The 23,767-nt window shown below is 37.6% G+C and overlaps 1 protein-coding gene and 1 pseudogene across 1 annotated transcript in view; one reads left to right on the top strand and one right to left on the bottom strand.

The window, feature by feature from the left end:
- TM9SF3 (transmembrane 9 superfamily member 3) overlaps positions 1-23,767 on the bottom strand; it is a 71,071-nt gene that overhangs the window by 31,894 nt on the left and 15,410 nt on the right. The window contains exons 3-7 of the mRNA XM_011951205.1: positions 17,668-17,790; positions 13,860-14,020; positions 11,549-11,626; positions 4,757-4,888; positions 2,993-3,159 (exon numbers count right to left, since the gene is read on the bottom strand). Coding sequence (XP_011806595.1) covers positions 2,993-3,159; positions 4,757-4,888; positions 11,549-11,626; positions 13,860-14,020; positions 17,668-17,790 — 661 coding nt within the window. The remainder of the gene's footprint in view (positions 1-2,992; positions 3,160-4,756; positions 4,889-11,548; positions 11,627-13,859; positions 14,021-17,667; positions 17,791-23,767) is intronic.
- Positions 12,074-12,802, top strand: LOC105518298 (annotated as a pseudogene).

The raw sequence follows: 23,767 nt of genomic DNA, 5'->3' as shown, positions 1-23,767 counted from the left end.
AAATGTTTTGATATATTCTAAACAAGTATATCACATTTATTTGGCAAAAATACTAGAAGCTGACACTAAAACTGTTCTGTGACCCTGTAAACCAATCCCATAATATGGGATGTTCATCTGTTAAGAAAAATGACTAGAATCATCTGTTTCATAACTTAATTCAACTGCTTATGATTCTTGCCTGCAAACAAATAAAATAGTAGTATCATCTATATTAAATACTATTATTTTAGATGGAATAACACTGAGACTTTCCCTGTTTCCCTCATACTGCTGAAAATGATTTTTAGGCCAGGCACAGTGGCTCACACCTGTAATCCCAGCACTTTGGAAGACCAAGGTGGGCAGATCACATGAGGTCAGGAGTTTGAAACCAGCCTGGCCAACATGGCAAAACCCCACCTCAACTAAAAATACAAAAATTAGCCATGTGTGGTGGCAGGTGCCTGTAATTCCAACTACTCAAGAGACTGAGGCAGGAGAACTGCTTGAACCTGGGAGGCAGAGGTGGCAGCAAGCCAAGAGCACATCACTGCACTCTCTCCTGGATGACAGAGCAAGACTCCATCTCAAAAAAAAAAAAAAAGTAAAAATTTAAAAATTAAAATCAGACATACGATTTTTAAAAAGTCTATAGGTCTTTCACTTCTTTGTTCACAAATATTCTATGGGCATTCCCTCCCCCTGTCCCTCAAATAAACCATTTTTATCTACACTGAAAAATCTGCTGAGGGAGGTAACAGTCCTCCTTATTCATCTCTCCAAGATGGGACAAGGGGAACACCTGAAGAGGTGTTTAGCCTACACCTGCCACAGCCTTACCACCACTCTCTGCTGAAAAGTTTCAGAGTAGCTGCAGCAGCAGCAACACTAACAAGCTTACTCCTCACCTTCTCAAATTCTATGCCTTCTCAATATCACACTATAACAGGCACCCACATTGATACTGATCCTCTACCTTATACCCTCAAAATAGTTTTCCTCTGATTGCTATAGTGACCATAGAGGCAAAGTAACTTTTACGTTACATTATCTGCTCTTTATCCTTTAGAATCATTCCTATTCAAGTGATTTATTCCAATTCTGTGTGGTAATTTTTCATTTTCTCACCACTTTGTATTATTATTATCTCTATTTTCATTTCTGTAACATAGCAAATTAAAAAAAGAGTTCTGGAATAAGATTGCCTAGGTTCCAATCCCAGCTCACTAAAACTCTTTACTAATAAAGGGTGCTCATTGATCTCAGATTATTTCTCTGAGCTTTAGTTTCCTGGTCTGTAGAATAGAAATAGAATAGTTCCTTCACAGGGTTGACGTGAAGATTAAGGGATCAAATGTGCATGAAACACCTAAAGTGATACCTCAGTAAGTTGGCTGCTTTTATATAATAATAAATCCTTAATGCTTTAGTTCTTATATAAGTAATGAATTACATTCACTTCAAATAAACACAACATAGAACAACCACTTACAGTAATTATAGGCTAAAATAACAATGCATGACTTGCTTGCTAATATTATACATTAGTGAGTGGTTTCTTATTTATAAAAGTTGAAGGTCTCTAAGTAGAAGAGCTTCTGCATTAAAAAAAAAAAAAATGAGTTGCCAAATTGTAACACTAACATTTTGAAAAGGAAGCGGCAAAAACTTGGATTCTAGAAGAGATTATCTTCTAGTGGCTCATAAGACTGTGACAGTACAGCCAGTGTCAATTCGATAGTGATTAACTTAATCCAGTGTTTAATGTAAAGTATAACTTCTTGGTAGATTTGAAATGTTTTCTTGTATTTAGGGTCCAGTTTATCTGAAACACATTATACCCGAAAATATGAACTACTCACCAGAACTCTGAAGTTTAGATTTGGGTTATTTTAAAGCTCATGTGGTAAATGAATTAAAAAGGTTATATTAAAGAAATACAACCAACACTAGAGAGAAATAGCTTTGTTGGTTAATACATATTCATTTCAGTTCAACAAGCATTGACTGAATACCTTCCACATGCAAAGCTCCTTAAGTAGGTACTGTGAGAATTCAAAGGTAAGTTATGACCTGATCTTTACTCTCAAGGAACTTACTATCTAGCAGAGGAAACAAATATTTAGTATACAGTTAAATATTTAATATGCAACTAAAGAGCCATTCTTTCAGCAAGGATTTATTGCTTGCCCACCAAATGCCAGGCATATAGAGGAAAGAATGCATTATGAACTAAAATAGAGGCATGAAATATAACTAGAAAAAAGTGTCATTCTGATTGAGGACTTCATGAGGCAGCACCTGAAATGCCTGAATTATAATCGCTACCACCCAGGCACCAGAATGTGTTTGCTTCATAGAGATTGTGGCTTTGAGCACTGAATAGGGACCTGAGATCTTCTGTGAATGTATAACTTTTTCACATAATTCAAAGACCTAAAATTGAGAATTTCTTACAAATGGTTTTGTTTGCAAAGAAAGAATTACCAAAAATCGTGTCAAGATAGGATGCATATTGAACCAGGAGTTCTTTTCTAAAGAAGTCATCAATTATTTTTCTAACCTTACGTGACTTTTTAATCACTCTTTTTACTATTATTTACAGTGCTTTCTTCTACTCTGATGTTTTCCAGTTCTCAAGGTAAATATGAAGTAACTTAGTAACTGAAATTCTTGTACTTCTGATGAAGCTCTAATTGGATCTTCAACTTTAAAAAAAAATGCCTATTTACTTTGTCAAACAGCTATGAATTGAAAGTAACCTCTGTTTGTATCTTTAATGGAACATATAACCTTCATAACAAACCACAATGTTCAGTAATGCTAGTAAGTTTTGCCACGTAACAGAAAAATACAGATTACTGTTCATTATTTGTCTGTCTGCATTTATTATATTTATCATAAATTTTAAGATAAAGGAAATAAGTAACGATTTAATTATGATTGACTTAAAAGATTCCAGTATTAAAACTATTTAAGAATAAAGACATAATAAAGTGTAGGCACTTACTCAGTATATAAATCTTCTATCATTGCAACAATAATAACTATGAGAGACACAGCAAATATCTGACATCCAGAACCAATGAGAGAGGAAAATATCAGTGGGTGACTTGATGGTCTAAATACATCTCCATGCACCTGTTTCCATCCATATTCATCTCCTAGGTCTCTATCCTACATACAAATATATAGAGAGAAAAGCAAATCATTCAGAATCAAACTAAAACATAGTAAACAGGTAAAGATTACAGTTGTAAGTTTCCTCCCTCCAAATTTATAGCTACTTAAAGAAATTCAAAATATTGAGAAAATATATTCCAAACTTAAAATGATCAATGCCTTAATAACAATGTTAAAATGCTGAGGTTCAGGAAGCTGACTTCTGGTTGTGCTCAGAGAATCTCAAATAATGGAAAAAGAAAAGGTTTAGTAACAAAAAGAAATGGTCAAATTGGGAGAACAGTGCACTGACTCTCTTAATGTCACTTTCAGACACTATTCTTGCCATTCACCTCACAGCTGTACCTCATATACAATCAGGGGCTAGGTGGAGAGCGAAAGAGAAGAGTATCAAAACCAGTACTAGATGCCCTAAGAATGCAGAAATGTCCATTAGCACCTAGAATCTAAGAAAACATATGGGGGAAATATTCGATATGAATATTTTAATTTAAGAGTCTATATAGCATTTTTTAAAAAAGATTTCAATTTTTACTTTGCAACCTTAGTAAGCAAGTGCTCCTCAAACAGTTTCTAACACAGCTTGCTTCTAAAACAATATTTACTAAGGAATAGCAGTTCCTCAAGGTAATCTGTTGTGGTGGGGAGAATCCTAATCAGATACAGTTAAGAGACACCAAATGCTTTATCAACCCTTTGATACTTCACATTATACCCTAGTATATTAAAATTTAAAATTTTAAACTATTTCCCCAGCCAGGCACAGTGGCTCACACCTATAATCCCAGCACTTTGGGAGGCCAACGCTGGAGGATTGCTTGAGGCCAGGAGCTCAGGACCAACCTGGGCAGCATAGTGAAATTATCTCTACAATAAATAAAAAAATAGCCAGGGGTGGGGGCTTGTTCCTGTAGTCCTAGCTACTCAGGAGGCTGAAGCAGCATGATCACTTGAGCTCTTGAGTTTGAAGTTACAGTGAGCTATGATCACACCACTACACTCCAGCCTGTCTCTTAAGACAAATTTCCTATTTAATGATAGTTTACCTATATGGAATATCCATTAGCTAGCACTCCATATAACACTTTTTGTTCTCTTAGTGAAAGAACTTAGAAAACAAATCTTTCCTCTGAACCCACTAAACTAAACATAAATTAATCCTTCTACCCATTCCCTGAATTTTAAGCAATATTTAACAGTATTAGAAAGTTACTAATACAGGTCTACATCCTCCTAGATGCAATTCTGAAATAAAGAGTTCTAAGAACTAACAGTTCGTTTCTTAGGTTTGACATACTCTTACTTGGTGGCAAAACTTGGCTTGAACTAACAAGAGGTTACACTATTTATTTATCCCACTTCGGGTGAATGTTCATATGTTTTGCTGAAAAAAATAGTATTATTTGATTACAGGGCATGGTTACAGAGCACAATGGGCATTTTACATCTTTCTTAACTCTAAAAATCTTGAATTCTGGAAACTCATCTGGCCCCAAGACTTCCGATAAGAAATTATGACCTACCTTCCAACATTTAAAACTTAACACTCAGTTAAAATGTTTTTACAAATATAATGTGAATGTTTACTCACCATATCATCCATTTCTTCCTCTTTACTGTACCGAGCGTAATCTTTTCTTAATGTTCTCATTAAAATCATTGAAACTAAGCCCACCAAGAAGATCACCATCATGAAGGAGTTGAAAATTGAAAACCAATGAATCTAAAATAACAGAAAATAAAATGTTACCAACCTGCAATATCAGCCCAAAATTCATAGGTTCCACAAGGACAACTGGATGTTAATGCAAAGAAAAAAAAAAGGCTTTAATTAATTCTTTTAGACAAAAATCCAAATTTAAGACACTTTGAGGATGAGTATTCATTATGCCAAGAGGATTGGCTTTCTTTACAGTAAGCTCCCGTATGTTGAAAACAAGCTACCATTTATATAAATTTTCAAAATCAAAGTTATTGTTAAAAAAAAAAAGTACAATTGGCCACAGAGCCTATACTATTCAGCATTATATGGAAAAAACATGGGCTCTGGAGTCAAACATAGCCAATTTCTGGCTATGTGACTGCAGTTTTCTCATCTGGAAAATGGAGGAGATAATACTTATCTTGTCATTGTTTTGTGGGGTTTAATAATGTATATATAAAGCATGGCACCTTAGATGCTTAGTAAATGTTAGTTCCCTTCTCTCTAATTGAACAATCCAAAAACCTCCTTAAAATACTAAGACTAAACCATTATAGTTGGCTGCCATGGACTTAGGTCACCATCCTGAATGATTTGCTTCACTTGCTCCAGGTTAGTTCATCCTCACCCTATCACCATCATTATGCAGCCCTTTCCAAACCCATGTTACATAGAATATTGAGGCATCCTTTAGTTCCTCAATGTTCTTGAAGCACTTGGCTTTGATTTTATCCACACATTTGTTACAATATTACATCTAGATTCTGGTTCATAATCACAAGGTACTAGTCAAAATGTAGCACATCTGATTTGAACTAAGTCTGTGGCACTGCCCAGTTATTTCTTTATTTACATTTTAATTCCCAAAAGATCTTTAGGGATAGTGCCCAAATTTCTCTCCTCTCTTCAAGGCCCCAATACCATCCTTTCTCCTGCCTTCCCTTGAAGCTAATTCTGTCTTCTACTATCCATCATGACACAATCTTTCCACATCCACATTTTGACATGTTTTCTTCTCCTCTCATTTTGCATCCCAACCCCTCCACCTTTCACCAGCATCAGCAATCTCCAAAGGTCCTTATCTACAATGATGTCTACTCCCTGGGGTTGTCATAAAGTTTAAACAACAAAAGTAAGCCTGGCACATCATAAACACTAAATAAAATCTAAAAGTTATTGTTATTGCTATTATTCTCTTCTGAAGTGTTTGCTTCATCTTTTGTCCCTCATTCTTCTCATCTTCTCACCTCCCGATCCTTTCAATGTCAATACCTTTCAAAGGAGACATGTTCCAGTTCTTCCCTCACTTCCTCCAAAACACAATACAATCTCACTTTTGTCCCACAAAATTTCTCTCAAAGGCCTGCAATGAACTTCTAAACAGATTCAGCAGCCAATTATCTGCCTCACTCTCCTTGATCTCTCTGCCACATCTGACCTTTCCTAACACTACAGCATCCTACTTCACTGACTGCTGCTTCCCCTCTTTCATCTTCCATGATGGCTTCTCCCATCCTTTGTGAACTTCTCCACAAGCTCCAGTCTTAGTACTCTGCTGTGACTTCTTTAGGTTCTCAGAACTTTTAACCAGCATTCCAATGATGATGGTAACACTCTCTCCCCCACCTCCCATCCCATCCCACCCCAAATTGCTAGTCTTCTTTCGCCCTCATGTTTCAGGTTTTTGCTAACTACAATAATTTCCACTTGAATGTCTTTCTGGAATTTCAGACTCAGACTGCCCTAAAGTACACTCATAATCTTCCACCTCACATATAATACTTGTTTCTCATTCTCTAACTTCTGCTAATGGTACTAACATTTGGCTTTGAAATTTTACAATTATCTCTGGCTCTTCCTTCTCCTTAATTCTTCATAAGTATTATTAAGCATTTTTTTTTCAAAATGACTTGTATACATCCATTCTGCTTCATTCCCATGCTGTCACCTCATACCTTGATAGCACTAATGGCCTCCTAGTTGGCCTGTTTGTTGGTCTCTCCCCTTCCTATCTATCCTGTAAAAAGCTATCAAGGAAATCTTTCCAAAGCATGTTCATATATTACTCCACTATTATAAAACTTAGAGTTGTATACCTTATTTCTCTTATATCAAATCTAAGCTATTTTCTCCAATATTCTATACTCCCTGTAATATGGCCATCTCACCTTATCTAGTCAACTTTTCTTTCAATTATATGCTATATTCCAATAAGGCTTATTCCTCTTCAAGAACCCACAAGCACAGTATACTCACTTTCACCTCTGCATTTTTCTCATAATTTCTTCTCAATGGAATCTATTTCTACTCCCCTTAGCAAATTCTACCCAGTCTTTATATTCCAACACAAGCACCTTCACCTCCATGAAACCTCTTATCTACATATTCCAGTTCTTCATAGATATCCTCCTGCTCTAAAATTCTACAGGTACATACATATGTATTGCTGTGTATGATTAGGACATATGTTAACTTGGACTAACGTGCTGAATATGTGCATGAAGCTGAAGGGCAGTCCTGGCTCTACTATCCACCCTGAGATTTCAGGGACAGGATAAACTCTACGGCTCTTCTTGAAAAACAGGAGACAGCCTCTTCAGAAGATTATTCCTTACTTCATTCAACAATTTATTTGAGTAATCTAGTGAAATTATAAAGGAATCAAGAAATGCATTGTTTTTTGAAATGTTTGCTCAAAAAAGATTATACAAATCTAGTTTATTGTAAAAGTATCATTTAAGGTTCATAAAAGCAGTCTATGATTTTCCAAAGATTTTATTTTGCTCCCACCCTGAGATGTTAACCCAGAAAAGCTCGAAAGGGAAAGAAAAATGACACATACCTTCTTTTAGTCAATTTATCAAATTTTTTAAGATAAAAGTTTTATATAACTACTAGTAACTATACTAATTAGACACACATTAAATGTTGAAATTTCTAACAAAAGCTCTGCTATTTTCTAATCTAAGATATATACTAATCTATTATAATGTAGTAATAACCTGAAATTTTATAACATTCCTTTATTCTAAAAAGTATAAGATGTTGTATAATTGTGAAATTATTATACCAGGGAAAATACTTCTTAAAAATAAAGAAACCTGATGTCACAAAGAGGTTTACTAACCCTACTAATTGCTGCCTGCCAGCACCCTCTAGTGTCACTAATCCTGAAGCTGCACCCTCAATTTGTCATAAATTTTAGAACACAACTGGAGATAAATAACTATACCAACAATACTACCTCTTACCTGCTATGTGCCAAACACTGAACTGGGTGCTTTATATCAACGTGAAATTCCCCAACAGCTCTGCAAGGTACTATAATCCTTGCTTCACTATTTAAGGGAACAGAAGCTTAAGGACCGAATCATTTAACCAAGGTAATAGTATGCAGCAAAGCATCAGAGTTTGAATTCAGCTCTAACTCCTTTGCCTGTGCTGTTAGTCACCGTATTAGAAGCAATCCCTATACTTGTACAGTACGTCATATCCTCTCCTTCTACTTAAGGAAAACGATGCAATATTTCTCTCCTTTTTCTACTGCACCGCCAGTTTTGCAACCTCCACTGAACCCCATCAGCATATAAAGTTAATGTTTTTCTTACATCTTAAAAAAAAAGAAAAAGAAAAATCTCCTAATTCCATTTTCTACACTGGCTACTGCACCATTTCTTTGCTCCCTTTAGCAGCCAAGCTCCTCACAAGTCCATACTTGCTGTGTCCAATTCCTCTCCTCCCATTCTCCCTTACAGAAGCTCTCTTCAGATTCTGAATGCCCCATCATTATACCAAAATTGTTGTCAAGTTCACCAATGACTCAGGTTAATGCAACAGTCACTTTTCAGTGCTCATCTTACTTGACCCATCAGCAAAAACTCAGGACTCATCTCTCGATCCTCCACGATACACTTTCTTCTCTCGGCATTCAGAACACCATGCATTCTTTCTTTCCCCCCAAAGCCCTTAACTGAACTCCCCTGTTCTTCCTAAACTCTTAGTACTGTACCCAGGGCTTAGTCCTTGGTACTCTTCTCGCCCTACATTTCCCTTCCTTACCAATTATTACATTCAGTCTCATAGCTACAAATATGATCTATATGCCAATTACTGCAAAATTTGTGTCCCTAGCCCAGACCTCTCTCCTGAACTCCAGGACTGATATACCCAATTTGAAGGTCAATATTTCCATTTGGATATCGTACAGACACACCAAAACTAACATGTCCCAAACCATACCCTAACCTTCCCCTCTAAATCTCCTCCAAATACAGCCCCAGGGATGTCAGCTCCACTCAGACTAAAAACCCTAGAGTTTGTCTCAACTCTTCTTCACCTTCCTACCAATCAGGAAATGCCTCCGGCTTTAACTTCAAAATACACTCACTATCTAACATCTTTTCATCACCTACCCTGCTACCACCCTGATCTGAGTTACCTTATCTCTTACCTGGATTGCTGTACCAGCCTCTCCACTGTTCTCCCTTCTTCTACCCTTGACTTCCTGAACCCACATAATAATCTGATCCTTTTAAAACAAAAGTCAGATTTGTTGTCCCCCTGCTGAAAACACTACAGTGCTCCCTTGCCCCCTTTGCATTCAAGAGTAAAATCCAAAGTCCTTAAAATGACCATGGATGATCTGGCTCCTGCTACCTCTCTGACTTCATCTTCTTGCAGGTCCTCAAACCACAATAAGCATATCCTCACTTTAATAGGTTTCTCAATGGTGTTGCCTCTGCCTGGAATACTCTTTCCCCTAAATACCCACATTTTTTATTTCCTTCAACTCCTTCAAGCTTTTGCTCAACAGTCCATTTCAGAGGCTTACCTTGACTACAGAATATAAAACTGTAACTTACCCGACCCCCGGTACTCTTGTTCTCCTGTCTACTTTTTCTTTTTTGACACACTTCTCTTTGAATACAGTGTGTTTTACTTATTCTATTTATTTCACATCTCCTCGACTAGAACATAAGTTCCTAGAGGGTATAGATCTTTTGCCTTTATTTTCTAATGTATCCCTACTTACCTAATATAGTGCTTGGCAGATAGCAGGTGCTCAATTAATATTTGTTGAAATAATAAATACAGTATACTGTTCTATAGTGAAAATACTAAAAGGCAGTCTTTCCCCTAAGTTGTCAATGCCCAGTGGGGCTAGAAACAAGGCAGACCTAAGAGTTCCAGTAGGGAGTGCCAGTTAAGAGCCTTCATATCCTCAAAAGTTATCTAAATCTTGAAATTATCTGCATCCATACCCTCAGGATTGCCTGAGTATTATACTTGAGGAGAACACATAGCAGATGGAGTTGAGATGGGGATTGAGGTAGGGGAGAAAATTTTAGCTCCAAGAGTAGTATGCTAAATCCTTCAGTAAAAACAGTCCAGGCAGGACGCAGTGGCTCACGCCTGTAATCTCAGCACTTTGGGAGGCCAAGGCAGGTGGATCACTTGAGGTCAGGAGCTCAAGACCAGCCTGACCAACACGGTGAAACCCCATCTCTACTAAAAAAATACAAAAATTAGCCAGGCATGGTAGTGCGTGCCTGTAATCCCAGCTACTCAGGAGGCTGAGGTAGGAGAATCGCTTGAACCCAGGAGGCCGATGTTGCAGTGAGATGAGATCATGCCACTGCACTCCAACCCAGGGGACAGAGCAAGACTCTGTCTCAAAAAGACTAAATCCCAAATAGCTTAGTTGTTAAAATCTTTGAACTCTGAGGAAGATCAGAAATAGTGATAGGTTCCAGTAGAGTCTAAGAATGGAACCTAACTGTAATATGTAAATCTGAGACAACAAAAACTTATGGACCATCTCAAAAATAGGTGATTAATAAACTTTAAAATTCTAGTCCAAAAGATTAGATCAAAAGAAAGAAGCAGCAATTCAGGAAGAAAGTCAGAAGAACAGATATATCCTCTTATGCCTTGTCTTTTTATCTCCATCCTTGAGGAGGAAACCACCAAAACAAAGTGTGATTTTTGCTATAAAGAATCAAAACTACCTGTACAAAACCAACACTAATGTCACTGGCTTCATGAACTAAAATTCAGCGAGTATCTGTCAGTGGGGGCTGGAAGAAGTGGTGGGGGGGCATTTCTTCCCATTCCTGATGTTTCTTTCTACATGGATGGATTTCCATAAGCAGAAATTCCTGATCTCAATCCACTCTCTCATTACCTCCTTCTGATGCACACATTCTGTTCTTTCTCACACCGTAAGTTGTATAAGGGCAAGTACCTATGTAGGGAAGCCTACAATATACTCTGAGTGTGTTAAGTCTAATTCTGAGTTTCAGTAGTAAGAAGCCCACTTGATCACAGATATAAGCCACATACTCCACTATTCACCCTATTAGAAGTTCAATGCGCTATCCATTCTGCAACGCAGTCACCTAATATTCACCTTATTAGTGATATTTTGGCTTCCCATATGTTATATTCTTCTCTGTATATCTCTTAATTGGTTTAAACCACAAGCACAAAGAAGGAAGTTTTTGATTGCTCCTCTAAAACTCCCTATCACCCTTATGATTTCAAGCTCATGCTTTAAATCACTATTACCTTATCTTTTAATCCACCGTCCTCAACACAGTGCCCTGCAAATGACAGATGCTCAATGTCTGTTAAACGAATTGGTGCACATATTCAATGTCTTAAATTACACTATTTACCTACCCGATGTTGGAAAAAGGACGGATCAAGGTATTTGTCAAATCGATCTTCAAATTTTACATCTGACTTTTTCCATTTTACCTGAAAAAAAATTTTCATTTGAAAATAAAGGCCAGTGAACAAATTAATAATCTGATGACAAAACTCTGAGCAAAATACAGAACTATTTACACACACCTAGAATTAAAATTCACTAGAGAAATGGAGGAAAGTTACTTACAACATGAGAAATGGAAACAGTTATGATAAAACTAATCAACTTTTCTGTTTATTGACAAAACTTAACAACTTTCCTTAGAGGGGTCATTTCAGTTCTCAAGGACTGTTTATTTTCGTTGACTTACATATTATAACCTGATAAATGTGACATGAACTGAATTAGTATAAGCTCATATCACAAGTGTCTAAATCAATTAAAATAAGAATCTGTACATCTGCCTGGTGTGATTCTGTCCTGCGCAGCTGTTCTCTTGAGCAGAAGTCATTTATCTCTGTAGGCCTTCTCTCCTACCTGTGTGCTGCCACCCCATGGAAGATTCGATGGACACAGACATGTGTCCCTGAGGCCCCAAAACTATTTTTTCGGTTGTGAACTAAAGGCCAACAAAGATTATCACTTTAAGGTGGATAATGATGAAAATGAGCATCAATTATCTTTAAGAACAGTCAGTTTAGGGGCTGGTGCAAAGGACTGCACATTGTTGAAGCAGAGGCAATGAATTCAAAGGCAGTCCAATTAAAGTAACACTGGCGACTTTGAAAATGTCTGTACTGCCAACGGTTTCCGTTGGGAGCTTTGAAATCACACCACCAGTGCTCTTATGGTTGAAGTGTGGTTCAGGGCCAGTGCATATTAGTGGACAGCACTTAGTAGCTGTGGAGGAAGATGCAGAGTCAGAAGATGAAGAAGAGGAGGTGAAACTCTTAAGGATATCTGGAAAGCGATCTGTCCCTGGAGGTGGTAGCAAGGTTCTACAGAAAAAAGTAAAATTTGCTGCTGCTGCTGATGATACTGATTTTGATGATGGGGAAACTGAAGAAAAAGCACCAGTGAAGAAATCTACATGAGACAATCCAGCCAAAAATGCACAAAAGTCAAATCAGAATGGAAAAGACTCAAAATCATCAACACCAAGATCAAAAGGACAAAAATCCTTCAAAAACAGGAAAAAAAAAACTCCTAAAACACCAAAAGGACCTAGTTCTGTAGAAGACATTAAAGCAAAAATGCATGCAAGTATAGAAAAAGTGCATTGAACAGTCCTGAGCATTACTGGTAAATTAAGCCCAAAGATGGGGAGAAAGGAAAAGGAGAAACAAATATAGTCCATACTGAGTATCATCAACAATCCAGACTGAAGTCTTCTATTTTAATCTCAATCCCCTTTTCTGATTTGCCATGGATGCCTCTTCAGGCTGGAAACAATCTCACTCTTGGTTCCCTAAAGCACTTTCTTCTGACTGCTGTGATTCAGTGAACCTTGCCCTTTGCTTTCTATTACTTGTGCATTTGCCTCACCCCTGACCATGTTCTGGATCACCTTTGTATCTCCTTAGCTGCTCAATAAATATATGAATGAATAAAAAAAAAAAAAATTCTGTACATCTTTATTTTTAGACTGCATTACTTTAATTACAACTATAAAATTTCTTCATTAAGTTCAGTTATACAAGGATTATTTGCATCAGGTACATATGCACAAAGCTTGAAAAACTTTCAAAATTGACTACTAGCAATGGACTCATTCCAGTTACGAGGCAATCACTGGCAGAAAGTCTATCTACACTGAATTTCTCTCTCATTTCCACTATTTTTAAGCCTAAGAGAACAGAAATAGCCTGACAGTTGCTAAAAGGCTCTGACAAGCTCTCACTGTGCAGGAGTATATTATTTCAACTGACAGAGCAAGCCATGTTAAACTGTATCTATCCAGCAACTTTCAATACAGCATCACTTCTATCTGCAACATTAAAAAGGAAAGGGAAACAACAAGAAGTACTGCAATCTAAAAACATAACCATAAAAATACATGACTGGGTTAGTCTAATTACCCAGTTACAACAGTAAACTTGGCTGTACCAAAAGGTTTAGGTCCTGCAAAGGCATAACTGGTATCTAATACTACAGACCTGAAGCAAATCCTCAATTTGCTTTTAGGAGGCTTACTTAGATACACTGAGAAAATATAGTTTTAATAATATTCTGTTGCATCCCATTTCAAGCTATATATTCATTTACTAAAGCTCAAAGCCACAAATTGTTGACATCAGGTCACAAACACTACTTCCTACATTAAACTATTTGAATACTTACTGAATATGACATCTGGATTTTAGTATTCGGAACCAGTTTCACCTTTCCTTCACTAGTTAGATTAACATCAACAATTCGATTTCCATTAAAACCTATTTCAAGTTTTTTGTAGGTCCAAAGATAGTAATCTTCTCCATTTTCATCAGCCTCACCAACAATACCTAAAAAAGAAAAAACACTTTATGCAAGGTAATACCACTTAATATTTAAAATATCCTAGAAGCTAAAGGCTCATTATGTTTGTTTTTTTTTTCTTAATAAAAAAGCAATATTACCATTATTCTTCATGGTTAGAATAAGGCAAAAGTGCAAACTGGACTTCTACTCTTCATTAACTTGTTAGCAAACACACATCATGGTCATACTACAGTGAAAAAGTGATAAACAGCTCAGCATAACCAAACACTAATTTGATTCCCAAAGTTCATGCTTTGTCATTAGTATCATTTTCATTGTAACAATTATCACCTTATATACGTATACTACTGATAGGGTTTGGATCTGCATCCCCACTCAAATCTCATGCTGAAATGTAATCCCCAATGCTGGAGGTGGAGCCTGGTGGGAGGTGATTAAATCACAGGGGCATCTTCTCATGGTTTGACACCACCCCTACTTGGTGCTGTCATTGTGACAGTGAGTTCTCCTGGGATCTAATGTTTAAAAGCATGTGGCACCTCCGTCCTCTCTCCCTCCTACTCCTGGCCACTCTTGGCTTCCCCTTCACCTTCCGCCATGATTGTAAGTTTCCTGAGGTCTCCCCAGAAGCCGAGCAGATGCCGCTATGCTTCCATTATAGCCTGCAGAGCCTTGAGCCAAATAAACCTCTTTCCTTTTTAAATTACAAAGTCTTAGGTACTTCTTTATAGTGGTGTTAGAATGGACTAATACAACTCCCTAACATCTCAAAATTTCAGGGGAGTGCTTACATCACCATCTGCCGAGGTTACCCAGCTACTAGTGGTCAAACCAAAATTAAAATCAAGGTTTCCAGATCCCTAGTCTAGTACTTTCTCTAATAACCTATGATCTACCCACTCCCAGTAAGATGTACACATGTATATATAGTACCAAAACTTAACATGTCTCCTTTTCATACCTCAACTACTGGATCTGTCCCTGGGAAATCAGCAAAATAAAAGGAAAGCTGAAAATAAATGGCAATAAGGATGCAGTTTAAAATTATCACTTCAATCATAATTTGGGATATTCGAAAAAAAAAGATCCACAATGTTAGGGAAATATCATAGGTGGTAGCTGCGGATACATCTCTCATGCCCTCAGACTGCCAGTTATTTGTCCAATGTTCCCCACCCAAGCCTAAACAGTTCCCAATAGCTTTATGCTCTATAGGTTACTCCTTAGGGCCTTCCCCCTACACTTTAGTAAGTATTAAGGAAAAATATAATCATTTCTTATAAAATACTATTTATTAACCAAAGTGATTCTAACTGGTACAAATTCAAGAAGTATACTTTTGTTTTGCTTGGGCCTGTAGGGGGATAATGAAATCCTTCTTTTACCTTTATTTTTTATTGAAACAAGGTCTCACTCTGTCACTCAGGCTGGAGTGTAGTGACACAATCATACCTCACCGCAGTCTCAAACTCCTGGGCTCAAACAATCCTCCCACCTCAGCCTCCAGAGTAGTTAGGACTACAGGCAAGTGCCACCACGCCTGGGTAAATGTTTTATTTTTTGTAGAGACGAATCTCGTTATGCTGCCCAGGCTGGTCTTAAACTCCTGGCCTTGGCTTCTCAAAGTGCTAGTATTACACACATGAGCCAACACACCCAGCATGAAATCCTTCTAATAATTAATTATTATTTATTTTATTTTATTTTTTTTGAGACAGAGTATCACTCTGTTGCCCATGCTAGATAGAATGCAAGGGTGCAATCTTGGCTCACTGCAACCGCCACCCGCTGGGTTCAAGCAATTCTTGTGCCTTGGCCTCCCAAGTAGCTGGGACTATCGGTGTGCACCACCATGCACAGCTAAATTTTTTGTATTTTTAGTAGAGACAGGGTTTCGCCAGGCTGGCCATGGTGGTCTCGAACTCCTGGCCCCAAGTGATCCACCCGCCTTGACCTCCCAAAGTGCTGGGATTACAGGCATGAGCCACTGCGCCCAGACAACAATGAATTTCATAAAGGTTTATTTACCTATCTACTCTGAAAACCAGACTTTGGGGGTAAAGACATAATTATATCAAGTAAGAAGCTACTCTCTAAGAGGCTTTTAAAAGACTCTGAAACCTTTACTCCATGAAAAGTCAGATACAAAGTTTTTTTTTTTTTTTTTTTTCTGACAAGGATTCCCCATGGTTCAGACATTCAAGGACATCCAAAAGTATTTCCCCAAACAGGGAATATTCTAAAATCCCAGGGCTATAATAAATTTAACACAGGAAAGCAGTTGCCACTGTTGCTAACAAGCCCCACAGTTATGACTGAAAAAATCTAAAGCATGATGGCTTATGCTTATAATCCCAGAACTTTAGGAGGCTGAGGCAAGAGGATTGCTTGAAGCCAGAAGTTCGAGATTAGTTTAGGTAATAAAGCAAGACACCTTGTCTCTACAAACACACACACACACACACACACACACACACACAGAGCCAGGCGTGGTGGTGTGCACTTGTAGTCCCAGCTGCTCAGGAGACCGAGGGACAAGGATCACTTAAGCCCAAGAGTTCAAGGCTACAATAAGCTATGATGGCATCACTGCACAAACCTGTAAACAAGGGAAAACAACAGGGAAGAAACCTGTTCTCTCAAAAATGAAGGAAGCCCAAATCAATGGGATTCCCTGAACTATAGGCTCAGAAAAATCTAGTGAATATTCAGAACATCTTCCTATCACTGTCAGAGCTGATCAGAGAAATGTCTGTGTTACCATAATAGTAACTGCAGTCATTTACATGAAATGCTTACTAAATATACGTAATTAACATGCAACACAGTAATGATGATGCATATAATTATCTTGATATTAACTGTCTTATAAATTTCATTTTAGTGTGATATTAAACTCTGATCTGGTATGTTCAGACTCTGAGAGTTTACTGCTCATGACAACAGTAATCTGCTAACCATTTTAAGAATCTTAAACATTCATTATACATAACAGCAGATTTCCAGAGACAAAAGAAAGAAACAATTAGACAAAGATGTGATCAAACATACTGGCCATGACAGCAGGCTGTACTTTGCATTATAAATAATTTAATCAAGTCCAACATAAATGATTTTGGATTATTCATAAATTGGCATTAACTATGCCATAGCTCTTCTCTACTAATATGGATAAACAAGAGCAAAAACATAAACATTTTTTAAATTGAAGAGTTATGGCAAATAACACAGGAACTAGCAAAATAAGCCATTCAAGAAACTATCATAACAAGAAAACATACTACCACAGTACCAACACGAGAAAAAGACAGAATGAAACTTCAAAATCCTATTAGTCCCTTTAATTGTATTTAAAAAAACAAATTAAAATAAGATATGAAAAAAATGGAAGCAGAAGAATTTTTTAGATTGTTCTAAGCACTTTTTCTTTCTTGAATCTGACATGTTATACTATATAAAAGTTACATTTTAGGCAAGTTTCATGTAAGACATGGCAATGTCAAAAATTCTTCAACAGGGGACCATAAAACTGGTATTAAAATCATTCTGTTAAAAACAGTGAAAACACATTTGCATCATGATCCAGTATACAATCACCTTAACAGAGTCTTTACATAAATTCTGATTATGCAAATTTTCCCAAATCTTAAATACAACATACAATACTTACCCCATATTGGTAAATCATCTATGTACATCTGGTACCAGTAGTGATTTTTTATGGCATATACAAATGCATCTCTCTTTTCTTTATCTAAATCAATTTCACAGTAAGTGGCTGGCATCACATCATCTGCATAAAATAAAAATTGCAAATTAGCCCCACTAGTTTCCAAAATAGATACATAAAAAACAAGAAAAAAGCCAACATTTTCTAAAGTTAAAACTTCTATTCACAATAGTTGATATCTGAGTGACAAATATGTGGGGGTTCAGTGCACTATTCCTCCCTTTTTTTGTGTATCTTTACGACTTTTTATAATGAAAAAATTTCAATCATCTTTATTTTCAAACATTACCTTACTAAGTGAAGAAATTACCCCTTTATATAAAGAAAATTATACAAGAAAATTTATAAAGTAACTTTAAAATAAATTGATTTTAAAAACAAAAAAGCTTAAACATAACAAAGTTTGTATTTAGTATATACAAAAGCTCAAGAATATGATCATAAACAGAGATAACCATTTCTAGCTATAAGATCTCTCTGAGATAAACATTGATTTTAACATTCTTGGAAAGACAAGTTACTAGAAGTCACAGATTCTACGAAAACACCCAGTGACTACTCATAAGTAGGAAGATTAAAAAGCAACCTCTAAGGCCGGGCGCGGTGGCTCAAGCCTGTAATCCCAGCACTTTGGGAGGCCGAGACGGGCGGATCACGAGGTCAGGAGATCGAGACCATCCTGGCTAACACGGTGAAACCCCGTCTCTACTAAAAAAAATACAAAAAACTAGCCGGGCAAAGTGGTGGGCGCCTGTAGTCCCGGCTGCTCGGGAGGCTGAGGCAGGAGAATGGCATAAACCCGGGAGGCGGAGCTTGCAGTGAGCTGAGATCTGGCCACTGCACTCCAGCCTGGGTGACAGACAGAGCGAGACTCCGTCTCAAAAAAAAAAAAAAAACCTCTATTCAGCAAGCATCACTGTTTATAAATTGCCTTAAAGTCCCCTAAAGATGAGTCATTTTCCACCGTTGACTGCTTTCAAAAATACTACTACTATAATTCTATTCAGATGGTTTCTAACTTAGTAAATTTAGTATTTCAAAAATGTACCTATGTTTCTAATAAAACAAAAGAAAATCCAAAAAACCTACAAATACTCAACATGTCAATCAAAAGAAGTTGTTTTGGTATATTAAGCAATCAGAAAGAAAATTAAGAAATCATTCTGAATAAGAACAAAAAAGAAAGCACGAGTTTGTTTTTAAGTTCTATACTATATTTGTACTATAATATTGGTTATTTGAAATACACAATGCAATTTCTCTAAAGAAACATTATTAAACTTTTTGTTGATCAAAAGTTCTTAAACATAAATTGTAGCTACATCATTTAGTGGCTCAAAGAAATAGCAACCTCATTTATAACTCAAGACACTCAGCAATATATCTCCCCAATCCTTAACAGAGATAATAGCTTCCCACATTATAGACCAACCTAGAGTGGGTATCTCAAAACTACAACACCAAAGATGGCAGTAAACACTGAAGTCCCATGGAAGAATGTCAGGGAAATGGCATCCTCAAAGTATGGGAAGAAAACTAATTTGTCTCCAACAACGACTCCCATTTAGATTTTCTTTCTGCCCAAGCCCTCCTAGGCAGCAAGGAATTTAGGATTTTCATGATGGCAAAAAAATAAAAAACCCTGAGGCTAAGCAATGAAGCAACAGAGGGTTAAAAAATGAGATTGCTTCAAAGGGTTTCTATAGCAGAAACTAGAAAAACTGGCAGCAAGAGGTCCCCAAATGGGATCTCCATGGAGTGTGATAATGAACAAAAGGCAGCAGGCAACTGCAGCTACAGAAGGGATATTCAGAACCAAAGGAAGGTCCAGGCTTAAGGGACAACAAACGGCCACAGTGGCAGTAGGGGACCTCACAGCTACCTCTGCAAAGCCATTGAATTTCTTGCCGTTAGAAACAAACATTCATTAATAATGGTCATTAACAATGTGGTAGATTTAAGTAGGAAGCTCTGAAATATATACAGTATGGCATTTATCTGTATAAAGCTTTTTTTTTTTTGAGACAGAGTTTCGCTCTTGTTGCCCAGACTGGAGTGCAATGGCGTGATCTCGGCTCACTGCAACTTCCACCTCCCAGGTTCAAGTGATTCTCCCGCCTCAGCCTCCCGAATAGCTGGGATTACGGGCACATGCCACCAGGACCGGCTAATTTTTTGTATTTTTAGTAGAAACGGGATTTCGCCATGTTGGTAGGTTGGTCTTGAACTCCTAACCTTAGGTGATCCGCCCGCCTCAGCCTCCCAAAGTGCTGGGATTACAGGCGTGAGCCATCGCGCCTGCCCTATCTGTATAAAGCTTTTAAAAGATTCCTCAGAGTCTGAACTTTACTCCAACTCTTCTGTTTCCCAACTGATATATCTGCCTCTATGCTCAAGCCAAACTCAATTCCCACATACCTTGTGCTCTCTTGGCCTCTGAACTTTTCTGCTCATGCTGTTAACTCTACCTAAAATGTCCAGTACAAAATCCTCCCCATCCCCCAACTCTTTCCTCCACAAAGGAGTCCGATTCCCCACTCCCCATACTTCTCATACCCACTCCCATACCTCCCTTATGGTATGTAGGCCTGTACCATTTTCTACCTCATACCAGTATCTTGCTCCTCAAAAACACCATTAGGTCTTGAGTGCTTTGTCCATAACTGATTATATCCTTTTTATCTCCAGCCATGCCTGCTTCAGTACCCTGCACAGACTAGGCACTAAACAAATAAACCAAAAATTTTAAGAGCATAATTTTCCATTTATTTGGCAAAGGAAATCACTAGGTATATTAGGGTATGTACCTATACATGCATCTGTGTATGAATAGTGTGTATGTTTGTACAGAAGGAGAAAATGCCAATTTATGAACAAATGAAATTTTTGAACTCATAGAGTCTCTGAGAAAGATTGATAAACAGGTCTTGAAGAATATCTTTAACTCATGTAAAGTCTAGAAACAAAGCGTGTTAAAAGGGAAAATCTATTACTATGACAGGCTATATAAAAAGGGTGCTGGTTGGTCACATTTTAACGAAATTCCTCTTCCAGGCAAGTGGACAAATACAAGCATCACAAATAACTGGAAGACTCTGGCTGCCCAACTGAAACAGCATTTCCCTCAGGAGGGAGCCAATTTGAAGATAACTAATGCAATGTGTATGAATATGCCAAATTATTATTCAGCACTCTATATATCTGGAAAACAATATGAAAAATCTACCAGCATAAATCAGTGCTTTAAAATTACAATAGGCTGTATCTTTCGAAGATGAAACATACATCCATGAATTCTGAAAAAGATGTAGTTAAGATTTTACTAACGTAAATAGTTTTTACGAGGGAAAAAAACCAAAGTAGTAAAGTGGCAAATGTTAACCTCATTTTTCAAACAGAAAGCAAGGTTAGGTAGATTCTGGACACTACGCACCAATAATCTACCATCAATCACCAATAAAACTCCACGCTAATAATTGAATAGGCAGTGAAAGCACTGCGAAAAGAAAGTGGTAATTATTCGTGAGTTCTCTAAGAACACAGTATGCCATACTTCGTTTACTTTCTCTTTTGATAATATTACGTTTGGAAAACGAGAAACAGTCTACCTCTAATTCAGCAGCACTTGGCAAAGTCTCTCATCAAAGAAATCAATATAAAAATTTATAGAGGCCGGGCGCGGTGGCTCACGCCTGTAATCCCAGCACTTTGGGAGGCCGAGGCAGGCGGATCAGGAGGTCAGGAGATCGAGACCATCCTGGCTAACACAGTGAAACCCCATCTCTAGTCTCTACTGAAAAAAAAATACAAAAAATTAGCTGGGCGTGGTGGCGGGCACCTGTAGTCCCAGCTACTCGGGAGGCTGGGGCAGGAGAATGGCATGAACCCGGGAGGCAGAGCTTGCAGTGAGCCGAGACCGCGCCACTGCACTCCAGCCTGGGCAACACAGCGAGACTCCATCTCAAAAAAAAAACAAAAACAAAAACAAAAACAAAAACAACAACAAAAATTTTATAGAGAAATAGGCAGAAAGGTGAGGTTTATTCTGAGCTCTAGTATCCAGTAGCTATGTGAATAAAAAGCAAGTTACTTAACTTCCATGAACCTCTCAGTTCCCTTAACAGAGATAGCATCTATGCTATCTCCTTCCCAGAGTTAAGAATTAAAAGCATTAGGCCAAGCGCGGTGGCTCACACCTGGAATCTCAGCACTTTGGGAGGCCCAAGGCAGACTGATTCCTTGAGCCCAGGAGTTCGAGACCAGCCTGAGCAACATGACAAAACCTCATCTTTACAAAAACCAGAACAATTAGCCAGGCATGGTAGTATGTGCCTATAGTTCCAGTTACTCAGGAGGCTGAGCCCAGGGAGGTTGCGGCTGCAGTAAGCTGTGATGGGACCACTGCACTCCAACCTGGGCAACAGGGAGACCCTTCCTCCAAAAAAAGACAAAAAGGATTGAAAGTGCCAATATATTCACAGAAAGTGTTCTTAAGTTTCCTTGGGCCTCACACCCCTTTGAGAATCCAATGAAAGTGATCTCTCCCTTGCCCACCCCCTGAAAATGCACATTCACACAAAATTAAGGTAGAATTTCAGAGGGTCTGAAGACCCCAGAAGTCAGAGCTCTTGGTTGAACTATGCATATCCAGAGCCTACCATAGTGCTGGAATGCAGCAAGATACTCAAGAACTGCTGAATGAACTACAGGAAAACAAGAACTGGAAAAACTGATATATTCACAGTTAATTAATAACTATATAAAGAGTATTGATTAAATGACCACCCTGACTAGCAGTATAAACACTGTAATTTTTTCTAAATTACAATTTCGGAACCTGTATCAAAAACTGCCTTAAATATGTTTATACACATTGATTCAGTAATTCTACTTCTAAGAATTCATCCTAATAACAGATTCAGAGATGTACTGAAATACTTACGTGCAACAGCAGAGAAAGAAAACCAAAGAAGGATGGAAGGAAGGATCAAAATATCATACAACTAGAAAATGGGAGAAAAGGTTGGGCGTGGTGGCTCACACCTGTAATCCCAGCACTTTGGGAGGCTGAGGCAGGCGGATCACGAGGTCAGGAGATCGAGACCATCCTGGCCAACATGGTGAAACCCCGTCTCTATTAAAAACACAAAAATTAGCTGGGCGTGGTGGCGCAAGCCTGTAATTCCAGCTACTCGGGAGGCTGAGGCAGGAGAATTGCTTGAACCAGGGAGTCAGAGGTTGCAGTGAGCCAAGGTCGCACCACTACACTGCACTCCAGCCTTGTGACAGAGCGAGACTCTCAAAAACAAAAGAAAGAAAGAAAGTAAATGGGGGGGAAAAAATCACAGTATCTAAATTACACAACACTATGTAGCCATATTTTTTTAAAGAGTAATTAACAATATGGGGACAAGCTCATAAAATGTCAAGAGAACAAAAGCAGAACAAAAACTATATATCACTTACTAAATGAGTTAGAATGTGCTTAAAACAGTGTCTGGCACATAATAAGCACTATATAAGGATTTGTTAAATAAACTTTAAAAAAGTTATAATGAACTCAACTTTCAGATATTTAAAACAATGTGGATAAACAGAAACACAGAAGGACTGACGAAAATACAACAAAATGTTAATGGTAATTATAGCCAGTTTATATTTTCCTGTAGTTACTAAATTGTGTATTTGAACTTGTATCACTGTTAAAATCAGAAAAATATATATGCATATACATTCCTTTAAAAAACAAAAAACAGAGATGCCCATATTTATCAAATCTGCAGTTAAGGTATAAGAAATCAGTAATAAAAATTGACAAATTTCAGATTCAAATTATTTGGTCTGGCTAAAACACTTTGGTTGAAACCAACAGGACAAAACATTGCACCAAGTTCCCAGACTTCCACTTACAAACAAGGCAGATTTAACCACAAGTATGTTTTTTCTCTCTCCTAAAACACATCAAAATGTCAGTGAAGGAATAAAAAGGATGTTAAGTCCACAAAGACAAAAAGAAGAGAAGACAGTGGGGAGAAAAAAA

This window comes from Colobus angolensis, unplaced genomic scaffold, assembly GCF_000951035.1.
Source record: "Colobus angolensis palliatus isolate OR3802 unplaced genomic scaffold, Cang.pa_1.0 Scaffold316, whole genome shotgun sequence".
Lineage (NCBI taxonomy): Eukaryota > Metazoa > Chordata > Mammalia > Primates > Cercopithecidae > Colobus > Colobus angolensis.
The sequence above is the reverse complement of the archived record's forward strand: the minus strand, read 5'-3'. Positions and strand labels throughout refer to the sequence as shown.